General features: G+C 42.1%; 1 protein-coding gene across 5 annotated transcripts in view; it reads left to right on the plus strand.

Annotated features, from left to right (window-relative positions):
- LOC115196278 (uncharacterized) overlaps nucleotides 1–12,246 on the plus strand; it is a 151,218-nt gene that overhangs the window by 130,413 nt on the left and 8,559 nt on the right. For 2 of the 5 annotated variants that reach the window (XM_029756949.1, XM_029756950.1), the window contains exon 7: nucleotides 12,061–12,117. In XM_029756949.1, coding sequence (XP_029612809.1) covers nucleotides 12,061–12,117 — 57 coding nt within the window. Of the gene's footprint in view, nucleotides 1–8,050; nucleotides 8,339–8,465; nucleotides 8,721–8,868; nucleotides 8,941–11,892; nucleotides 11,920–12,060; nucleotides 12,118–12,246 lie in introns of all 5 variants that reach the window. The other 3 variants (XM_029756953.1, XM_029756951.1, XM_029756952.1) reach the window with 3 other exon arrangements.

The raw sequence follows: 12,246 nt of genomic DNA on the forward strand, positions 1-12,246 counted from the left end.
CGCCGACAGAAAGACCCATCAATCTCAGATAAAGAATCCAAGCGAGCGAAACAGCGCCCCTCTGTCTCAGTATGTGTAAACAATGTATCTGATTGTGTCTGGACCAAAAGAGTATGGCATGTTATACTATTTCTGTCCAGACAGCATCAGATCCATAGGCTAGATATAGGAGGCTGGCTTCCCCTAAAGTATTTACTAGGGATGCCAAGGCAGCAGCTACTCTTCCTGGGGTCCAAACACATTAAGGCACTTACATTACACACGAAAACAAAGAGAAAACAGTTCATCATATAACATTACACCACTACACATCTACAATACAAATGTATAATACCACCATACAACAATATTACAATGTACATCTGTGTAGAGTTTGTGTGTGTATGTGTGTGTCTGTACCTGTGTGTGTGTCTCTTCATGGTACCTGCTGTTCCATAAGGGATATTTTTATTTGTTTTTTAAAATCTGATTCTACTACTTGTGTCAGTTACCTGATGTGGAATAGAGTACCATGTGGTCATGGCTCTATGTAGTACTGTGCGCCTCCCATAGTCTGTTCTGGACTAGGGGACTGTGAAGAGACCTCTGGTGGCATGTCTTGTGGGGTATGCATGGGTGTCTGAGCTGTGAGCTAGTAGTTTAAAACAGCTCAGTGCATTCAGCTTGTCAACACTTCTTACAAAAACAATTAATGATGAAGTCAATCTCCTCCACTTTGAGCCATGAGAGATTGACATGCATATCATTAATGTTAGCTCTCCGTGTACATTTAAGGGCCAGCCGTGCTGCCCTGTTCTGTGCCAATTTTAATTTTCCTAAGGCCCTCTTTGTGGCACCTGATCACATGCCTGAACAGATTGTTTTGCCACAGTTATATAATTACTCCTGTCTAAATAAGAACATTAAAATACTTCACCAGAGAGCATGACTTAGTAACAGAGCATCATTAAAATACTTCACCAGAGAGCATGACTTAGTAACAGAGCATCATTAAAATACTTCACCAGAGAGCATGACTTAGCTACAGAGGATCATTAAAATACTTCACCAGAGAGCATGACTTAGTAACAGAGGATCATTAAAATACTTCACCAGAGAGCATGACTTAGCCACAGAGGATCATTAAAATACTTCACCAGAGAGCATGACTTAGCTACAGAGGATCATTAAAATACTTCACCAGAGAGCATGACTTAGCCACAGAGGATCATTAAAATACTTCACCAGAGAGCATGACTTAGCCATAGAGGATCAATAGCTTCTTTAAAAAAAATAGCTGTAGATTGTTTCAAATCACAAGTGAATAAGTGTAAGCCTATTTTGGAATCCCACAATTTGGGCAGCGGGCATGGCAATATGTCTGGGGCGGCAGGTAGCCTAGTGGTTAGAGCGTTGGGCCAGTAACCGAAAGGTTGCTGGATTGAATCCCCAAGCTGACAAGGAAAAAATCTGTCGTTCAGCCCCTGAAAAAGGCAGTTAACCCACTGTTCTCCGGTAGGCCGTCTTTGTAAATAAGAATTTCTTCTTGCCTTGTTAAATAAAGGTTAAATGTCAACAAAAATGTCTATCTGATTGAGTTGTGGCTGTCAGTGAAAAGCATATAAAATATGTGTGAAGGTAATGTGTCTAAAGTATAATTTTTGATGTTGCAACAAGAAGAAGAGAAGGGGTGTGTGGTGAAGACATGGCATGTCTCTCTCCAGAATGTACTCAGCTCTCTCCTACCAATTCTTGCCCATTCATTGTTTCATTGTGTGACTTGTTTGCCCTTTGATTGTATTTTTTTATCACTTCCCCATTACATATGTCATCTGTAGTCCTAGGCCTCTGTAGGCCTAGTTAATCCCTCGTCATTTGGTTACATTAATGACTGTTAATGCACATATTAATTAGAGTCATATACTATTCTCATTCTCAGAGTGGAAACGTTGTTTGCAGAATTCAGAACCTGCTAAACTTTTGAGAAACAAGTTTTGGTTTATTTCATAACCATTATGAGTTTTGTCAATCTTTTCATTGTCTTCTGTTTGAAGTGCTCCCGTGAGCAATGAGCATGTGTCTGGTTTCTCTGTCCTGATAACGTTGGAGGAGCATGCTCGTATGGGCAGTCATAGAAGTAGGCCTACTTGGCCTGCTGCATGGAACTGTAGGAAAGTGCCTGTTTGGCAATGTCGGATTTCTGATTGTCTTAACTCACCACGTCCACCACTAATACGCTGAGCTTCTCAGTCATTTTTTCTCCACTTTACACATTGTAAATTGTCTGTTTTTAACGTCCATTGCAAATGATAGTTCCTCAGTATTTGAAAAATCTTTCCAACACTCGACAATCACCAAGCCTTGGTGTGATAATGCAAAATATCATAGATATTGATATCAAATATCATCTGATGATCCCATATATCCAGCAGAAACGTCTGTCCCAAGCTCTCTGGTGCAGGAAACTCTGAGGGCCCGGAATAGGCTAGTTGATATAATGTTCAGCGTTTTGTAGGGACAGCTTCTGGCTGGATCCAGTAGATATTTGATACAATGTTGCACTTCACTAGTAATATCTCAAGTCAAGACAGATAGAAAGGGAGGCAGACAGGCGGAGTAGAGAGATGAATGTGATTGAAAGAACCAGAATTTTCATCAGGATATTTTCGACTGTTTTAATTGTCAGTTTAGGCATATCTATCTTATTTTAGTTGATGATAGAAGTTATAGTCTATACGCCAATGCAGCAGTAGGCCTATCTCTGAGTTCTATAGCCGCCAGTGGACCACCGTGTATCAATGTGTCCATATGGCAGAGGTTGGTGCTCTCGCCTTAAGCCAGGTGTACACTACATGATTTTGGCCATGATTTAGCTGTCCCAGACCCAGTTTTTGAAATTGGAGACAAAATCCCCATGTCGTTGTCTACTCGGGGCGATGCACGTTTAATGTGAGTAGGTCAAAGACACAATCTGAGGGCTACCGATCTTGTCTTTGAGCAGTCTCAGACGCCCCAATATTTTCAAACATGTTTGATTTTATCTGCACAAAATCTGCAATGCTCTTGTCGTGTGAGATGTGCAACCACAAGTTTTGAGAACGGTGATCAGCAATAGCCAATGAGAGCTCGTGACAAAAACAGGCGGAAGAGGTGGAAGCTAACTAGCTAGCTAGCCTAGCATAAAAAAACAACAGAAAACAACATGGCTTTGAAGAAGAAAAGAGCTGGGGGTGATCCACGGGCTATTTGGCCACCCCCTTTATATGGGGTATTGATCAAAATCAAAAGGGCAAACAATTCACACAATGTAACAATGAATGTGCAAGAATTGTCCGGAGACTGCGGGCTTATTCAGGACAGATTTTGGCGAGAGTGAACCCTCTCGCTGAGCCTCTTCCTCTCTGCTGAAACTAGCAAGTGAAACAGTGCCCCTCTGTCTTACTATATGTAGCCCATGTATCTGATACTGTCTGGCCAGATAAAGTATGACATGTCATACTCCTTTTGTCCAGACAGCATCAGATACATGATCTACACATACATAGACAGAGGGGCGCTGTTTCGCTCGCTCTGATGCTTTATCTGAGATTGATGATTCTTTCTGTCGGCGTGCGTCTCGGTCAAATAAATTATCAATATTTAAATATTTTACTTGGAGGAGGAGGCAAGGAGGTACAGTAGGGTGGGCAGACCCCCTTAATGCCTTCCCTCCTTTATGCACAAATATTGATATAATAACCATCCTATCGAAGTAAACTTGGAGTCACGTGATAATATGTTGTGTGGTCCTCCCACTATGACTTGGGAAGGTACTGTATGCAGTTTATTAGGCTACAGATGAAATAAATGATGATCAACTTCAGAGGATGGTGAAAGTGCAAGGTGATGAGTTTGATGCTTCTTTCCAATAAATATTGACATTCTTATTTTGGTGACATGACGATCGATGCTTTGCGGCCATTTGACAAATAAAAATAATAATCGCTCTTATCCATAATAATGTCATAATGTAGATAGTTTACCCCCACTGTAGCTGTTATCCATAATAATGTCATTATGTAGATAGTTTACCCCCACTGTAGCTGTTATCCATAATAATGTCATTATGTAGATAGTTTACCCCCACTGTAGCTGTTATCCATAATAATGTCATTATGTAGATAGTTTACCCCCACTGTAGCTGTTATCCATAATAATGTCATTATGTAGATAGTTTACCCCCACTGTAGCTGTTATCCATAATAATGTCATTATGTAGATAGTTTACCCCCACTGTAGCTGTTATCCATAATAATGTCATTATGTAGATAGTTTACCCCCTCTGTAGCTGTTATCCATAATATCCATTATGTAGATAGTTTACCCCCTCTGTAGCTGTTATCCATAATATCCATTATGTAGATAGTTTACCCCCACTGTAGCTGTTATCCATTATGTAGATAGTTTACCCCCACTGTAGCTGTGAGCTGTTGGCTAGAGCGCATGTGCCAAGACCAGATTGGGCACATTTACTATATAACACAACAGTCTATAATACAGTCTATATAATGCAGCAGTCAATATAACGCAGCAGTCTATATAACACAACAGACAACAGCCTATATAACACAGTGGTCTATATAGCGCAGCAGTCTATATAACGCACAGCAGTCTATATAACGCACAGCAGTCTATATAACGCACAGCAGTCTATATAACGCACAGCAGTCTATATAACACACAGCAGTCTATATTACGCAACAGTCTATATAACACAGCAGTCTATAACAGAAATTTGCATCCTGCAGCACTAATTCCAAAAGGTTTTGGGACACTGTAAAGTCCATGGAGAATAAGAGTACCTCCTCCCAGCTGCCCACTGCACTGAGACTAGGAAACACTGTCACCACTGATAAATCCACGATAATCGAGAATTTCAATAAGCATTTTTCTACGGCTGGCCATGCTTTCCACCTGGCTACCCCAACCCCGGCCAACAGCTCTACACCCCCCGCAGCAACTGGTCCAAGCCCCCCTCCTGCTTCTCCTTCACCCAAATCCAGATAGCTGATGTTCTGAAAGAGCTGCAAAATCTGGATCCCTTCAAATCAGCTGGGCTAGACAATCTGGACCCTCTCTTCCTAAAATTATCCACCGCCATTGTTGCAACCCCTATTACTAGTCTGTTCAACCGGTCTTTCGTATTGTCTGAGATTCCTAAAAATTGGAAATTGGCCGCGGTCATCCCCCTCTTCAAAGGAGAGACTCTCTAGACCCAAACTGTTACAGACCTATATCCATCCTGCCCTGCCTTTCTAAAGTCTTCGAAAGCCAAGTGAACAAACAGATCACCGACCATTTCGAATCCCACTGTACCTTCTCTGCAATGCAATCTGGTTTCCGAGCTGGTCATGGGTGAACCTCAACCACGCTCAAGGTCATAAACCATATCATAACCGCCATCGATAAAAGACAGTACTGTGCAGCCGTCTTCATCGACCTGGCCAAGGCTTTCGACTCTGTCAATCACCGCATTCTTATTGGCAGACTCAACAGCCTTGGTTTCTCTAATGACTGCCAAACCTGGTTCACTAGCTACTTCTCAGTTATGTCAGTGTGTCAAATCAGAGGGCCTGTTGTCTGGACATCTGGCAGTCTCTATGGGGGTGCCACATGGTTCAATTCTCGGGCCGACTCTCTTCTCTGTATACATCAATGATGTCGCTCTTGCTGCTGGTGATTATCTGATCCACCTCTACGCAGACGACACCATTCTGTATACTTGTGGCCCTTCTTTGGACACTGTGTTAACAAACCTCCAAACGAGCTTCAATGCCATACAACTCTCCTTCCGTGGCCTCCAACTGCTCTTAAATGCAAGTAAAAGTAAATGCATGCTCTTCAACCGATCGCTGCCCGCACCCGCCCACCCGACTAGCATCACTACTCTGGACGGTTCTGACTTAGAATATGTGGACAACTATAAATACCTGGTGTTTGACTAGACTGTAAACTCTCCTTCCAGACTCACATTAAGCATCTCCAATCCAAAGTTAAATCTAGAATCGGCTTCCTATTTCGTTCAAAGCCTCCTTCACTCATGCTGCCAAACATACCCTCGTAAAACTGACTATCCTACCGATCCTTGACTTCGGCGATGTCATTTACAAAATAGCCTCCAACACTCTACTCAGCAAATTGAATGCAGTCTATCACAGAGCCATCCGTTTTGTCACCAAAGCCCCATATACTACCCACCACTGCGACCTGTATGCTCTCGTTGGCTGGTCCTTGCTACATATTCGTCGCCAAACGCACTGGCTCTATGAGTATTTGCTAGGTCAAGCTCCGCCTTATCTCAGCTCACTGGTCACCATAGCAACACCCACCCGTAGCACACGCTCCAGCAGGTATATTTCACTGGTCATCCCCAAAGCCAACACTTCATTGGCCGCCTTTCCTTCCAGTTCTCTGCTGCCAATGACTGGAACGAATTGCAAAAATCACTGAAGTTGGAGAATTATCTCCCTCACTAACTTTAAGCGTCAGCTGTCAGAGCAGCTTACTGATCGCTGCAGCTGTACACAGCCCATCTGTAAATAGCCCATATTTGTTTTTGTTTTTCTGCTTTTTTGCACACCGGTATTTCTACTTGCACATCTGCACATATATCACTCCAGTTTAAATTGCTAAATTGTAATTACTTCGCCACTATTGGCCTATTTATTGCCTTACCTCCTTACTTAATTAGCACACACTGTATACAGAATTTTCTATTGTGTTATTGACTGTGCGTTTGTTTATCCCATGTGTAACTCTGTGTTGTTGTTTTTGTTGCACTGCTTTGCTTTATCTTGGCCAGGTCGCAGTTGTAAATGAGAACTTGTTCTCAACTGGCCTACCTGGTTAATAAAGGTGAACTAAAAAATATAAGGCACAACAGTCTATATAACGCAACAGTCTATATAACGCAGCAGTCTATATAACACAGCAGTCTATATAACGCAACAGTCTATATAACGCAACAGTCTATATAACGCAACAGTCTATATAACGCAACAGTCTATATAACGCAGCAGTCTATATAACGCAGCAGTCTATATAACGCAGCAGTCTATATAACGCAGCAGTCTATATAACGCAACAGTCTATATAACGCAACAGTCTATATAACGCAACAGTCTATATAACGCAACAGTCTATATAACGCAACAGTCTATATAACGCAACAGTCTATATAACGCAACAGTCTATATACCAGTCTATATAACGCAACAGTCTATATAACGCAACAGTCTATATAACGCAGCAGTCTATATAACGCAGCAGTCTATATAACACAGCAGTCTATATAACACAGCAGTCTATATATATATAACACAGCAGTCTATATAACACAACAGTCTATATAACACAACAGTCTATATAACGTAGCAGTTTGTGACAAACCATCAGTATAGTAGAAAATGCGATGGAAACAATTTAAATTTGTATTTTTCATTTGGTACATGGGAATTTATCTGCAAAAGTTATTTTTATTTAAAGTGAAAGGGACGGGGGATACCTAGTCAGTTGTACAACTGAATTTATTCAACAGAAATGTGTCTTCCGCATTTAACCCAACCCCTCTGAATCAGAGAGGTGCGGAGGGCTATTTACACTACCTCATCATTCACAGACTTTTATCATCAAAAAGTCAGTTTGATGGAAACATATCTCTGGTGGGAAAATGTGATTATTGTTTTATGCATATTTTAGAATAATAGCATGAAAATCAGTCGTAAATTGGATGGAAACCTAGCTAGTGATATAATAGTGAACAGGGTGTAGACAAAGACTTTAGTCTATGGTGTTGTCTAGATACATTTCTGTTCCAGTGGTGGTGATGAGGGGGGACATACTGGTAAAGTGGTCAGACTACATAGACCAGATACACCCAGCAAGCAGAATTCCAGACATAAACAGTAAAGGTTGATAATAATGTCAGTTCAATGCCAATAGGGTTAGGACTACATATTTATACCCTAACCATAATGTGTTACCCTGGATACATTGATAATCTGATACATGTATGAAATGTCTGCTTTCCTAGATGATCTCTCTCTTAAAGTGGGAGGTAAGCTGGTGTTGACGCCAGACAAGTCCACAGTGCCTGCCAACATCACAAGCATCCTATGGAAGCATGGGAAGAACAAGGTGGCAGAGTGGGACAAGGATTTTGGTGGTCTGGACATCTATGCTGCCTTCAAAAACCGTACAACCCTGGACCAGACTACTGGAGAGCTGAGAATCAGTGGATTGATGAAAACAGACAGTGGAGTTTATTCTGTGGAGTTTAACAGCAAACTGCTTAACAAGACATATACACTATCTGTTATCAGTAAGTGTTTCTGTGTGTGCATGTGTGTGTGTGTGTGTGCGTGGTCATGTAGAAACTGCAGGTTATGTATTGCAGTGCCTCACAAGCATTTTCCCAAATGATTCCTGTTTCTTTCCTCTATTTACAGAGGCAGTCCCCAAACCCACAATCACTTCTTCCTGTAACCCAGACAAAACCTCCTGCACTCTGACCTGTGAGGGTGACATCACTGGTGCTGAACCAGTCACCTACAGCTGGAAAGTGGGGGAGGGGGCGTGGGAGGTTGTAGACAAACATCTAAGTGTCTCTAAGAGCGACACTGGCAAAGCAAACAATGGGTACAAGTACATCTGCAAACTGAACAACACTGTTAGTGAGGAAGTCAGTGAGGTGTTTGGTTCAGGTGAGTGGACACTCATTAGTGTGTTACAGTCTTATGTATTGATATGTTAGTAACACTGCTAGTGTTGTAGGACATTTTGAATGCTGCACTATGTTGAATACCTGATCAACTCCTGTCAAAGTATCAATACAAAATGTTTTCATTTCAGAGCCTTCTGAAGTTGGTGTTGTTGTTGTTGGTGTTGTCGTTACCATTGTAGCGCTTGTCATCGTCATAATAGGTAAGAACAGCACATCTCTAGTAACAGAACACTGTACATGTACATAGTTCTGAAGCACAGATTGACATAACAGCAGCAACAACAGTGAGCTATACCCCCTGAAGGGGATACCTGTTCTACCTGTATCTACAGTAGTGTTCAGGCTACTGTTACAGTCAAGACAAGGGGTTAGATGCACCACCTGCTGTAGGTCACAGTCTTCATAATGTGTTACAGTGAGGCACCAAATTGGACAGTGCACAGTATGGATTAGTCTAATCTGAATTAATCAGCAAAAAGGATGGTAATTACTTTGTGTTAACCTAAAAATATGTTTATCGTACAATGGATATTAGATGTGAAATCGCTGGCTAGGTTATTTTACCTTTGTCATAGGCTACATCCATCCTATTTTTTAAATCAAGTGGCTCAACAGGCAAGTTTTACTTTCACTTTTACAGAAAGCTCATGTCTGCTACGTAGGCTGAAGACATAGCCACAGTCAACATACTATACAACTGTTGTTACAAACAAACTACAAACATTTTTAACAAGAAAAGGCTCCCAGTGCATCTCTGAAGATGATGTGGGCCGTGAAACCACGGAAAGCCATTCATTTTCAATGGAAGAGAAGCGAATTGTGTGGGGGACAGTTGGTAGCATGGGCGAGGGTCGTGAACAGGGTGGGACCAAAGTCGGGGAAAGCTGAACTTTATGCAAATACTTCCCGCCATTGCGGCGCACTGGAAGTACATCACAAGTCAATAAAACATCATGTAATAACATCTACCTAACATCATAATAAAAATCCATGGGTAGAATCTTAATTGTTTACTCCTCGCATCCTCGCTTCCTTCTCAAAACTCATTGGAAGAGAAGGTCAGAGGGGAGGGACCTCTGGCTTTCTCATCCAATGGGTTTTGAGAAGTAGGAGAGAGGATGCAAGGAGTATGCCATTGATATTCTCCCCTAGTCGCACAAGTATGCTATGTTTTCGATACCATATCGACCATCCACTATAACTGTAATATGTGACGGTGCATAAGGCCTATCTGCAGGTCCATAAAAGGATGGTTCATTTTGGCTGTGTGTGGCTTTACCATACGAAGTAGGGAGTTTCCAGGGTTGGGTAGGTTACATGTAATCAGTCACTCCCAACCCTGGAGGCTTCCATTGGGTATAGCAGGGTCTGGCAGTCACTCAAGAAAAATCATTTAAAGTAGACCAAAAAAGTAGACTAAAATTATTCGCATGGCTCGGAGAGCAGCTGCCATCATGGTGCCTTTTCTTTCACTTTTAGAAAGCAGAGAACAGAGACTGACAGTTTGTTTTGCCGGTCAGCAGTTTAGGCTGGTCACCGATTGCTTTGAATTTGATGTCAGCCTTGTAATCCGTGTTGTTATCTGATAGCCAGGGAATTGGGAGGTGGGGGAGCCCTACTTTTTGGTGACCATTGGAAACCAAAAGCTATTTTATTTCTATTCAAATATAGGTTGTGATAGCTGTTGCCTAATTGGTATCTTCATTCATTCGGCCCAGGAGGCTAGTGCCATTTTGGTTTCATGTATTGTTATAAAAATAAACACAACAGAAACAACTTCCCCCCAAAAAATAAATAGTTTTTTAAATTTTATATAAAGCTTGGCTACTTATGGTTTTTAGTCTGTTCGTGTTCTCTCCTCCTGTGTTGTTGAAGACACTAATGACTTCCCACCAACATTGTCTGGTGCTCTTCCCACTTTCTACAAAGACCGTTGGTGGGAAGTCATTATAGATCTACACTGTATGCGCCGTTCCACAATGGTGACTATAGTCTAGGTCGTCGGCAACCTTTTTCATCTGGAGTGCCAATTTACAATTATTCCTACCATTTCTAAAGTTCTGCGTGTCAGTTATGATTTTCATATACGCATTGTAGGCTACCTAACCATGCCCAAAAAATGTCTAACTGCCCACAAACTAAATCATAATATAGCTGTCTACTGGACAGAGGTGCTGTCCATTCAGCACCACGCCACACCACGGAGCTCCACTATGCCTACCTGTCCTGAGGCGCTGTCCATTCAGCACCACGCCACGGAGCTCCACTATGCCTACCTGTCCTGAGGCGCTGTCCATTCAGCACCACACCACGGAGCTCCACTAAGCCTACCTGTCCTGAGGCGCTGTCCATTCAGCACCACGTCACGGAGCTCCACTATGCCTACCTGTCCTGAGGCGCTGTCCATTCAGCACCACACCACGGAGCTCCACTATGCCTACCTGTCCTGAGGCGCTGTCCATTCAGCACCACGTCACGGAGCTCCACTATGCCTACCTGTCCTGAGACGCTGTCCATTCAGCACCACACCACGGAGCTCCACTATGCCTACCTGTCCTGAGACGCTGTCCATTCAGCACCACGCCACGGAGCTCCACTATGCCTACCTGTCCTGAGGCGCTGTGCATTCAGCACCACGCCACGGAGCTCCACTATGCCTACCTGTCCTGAGGCGCTGTCCATTCAGTGGTGTTGAATCACGGACGCAGCCTTAGGTTCCTTTAAAAAAGCATGTGTAGATTTTGTGATTTTCGTAATTCTTTTAGTTTTTTTTGTCTTCATGCGCCCTTGTTGATTGTAGGCCTGGGTAAATCCTTTGATGTATGCCTTTATTTCAATGCATGTGTAGGATTTATCTAGCATAGTTTGTATTTGTCGTCAGCTGTTTAATTCACTGGTTACTTTTACATTGATCTTGGCATTTGAAGTCGGCCTTGTGCAGGTACTGTATGCATGCTCTCAGAAATGACGTCTCCTTATTGCAGCTTAAGCATGTAAATGTGGGTGAAGTCCTACTCAACAGCTGACAGAATGGTTAATGCATAGATTTGTACTTTAAGAGGGGTTATTTCTCACTATGTTAAACCTAATACAAAAGATACACAACCATGGATCAACTTGGAAAATAAAATGTGTATATTTGTACTCCTCAGGATTTTTGGTGCGGAAGAAAATAACAGGTAGGATAATTCTGGCTCTTCCTGTCTCAATTCTTCATACTCACTGCTTCACAGAACATTTGGATTCCATTGAAAACAAAGAACCATTTGAATGAAAATGTTAATAATGTCTTACATTTTTGAGTTTCTATTTCATCTCAGGATATCCCCAAGACACCCGGATTGACTTTTTGAGAAAGTATTGTGGTGGAATGTTTGGTAAGTTTTACCTTAACTTGACTCTGGTCCATATTCAACCTGCTGACAGGGCCCCCAAAGTAATACAAACACAACATGATTCATGTACTGCACTATATACACATACTTCCATGCACTATGATAGTGTGA

Source organism: Salmo trutta, chromosome 6 (genome assembly GCF_901001165.1).
Source record: "Salmo trutta chromosome 6, fSalTru1.1, whole genome shotgun sequence".
Lineage (NCBI taxonomy): Eukaryota > Metazoa > Chordata > Actinopteri > Salmoniformes > Salmonidae > Salmo > Salmo trutta.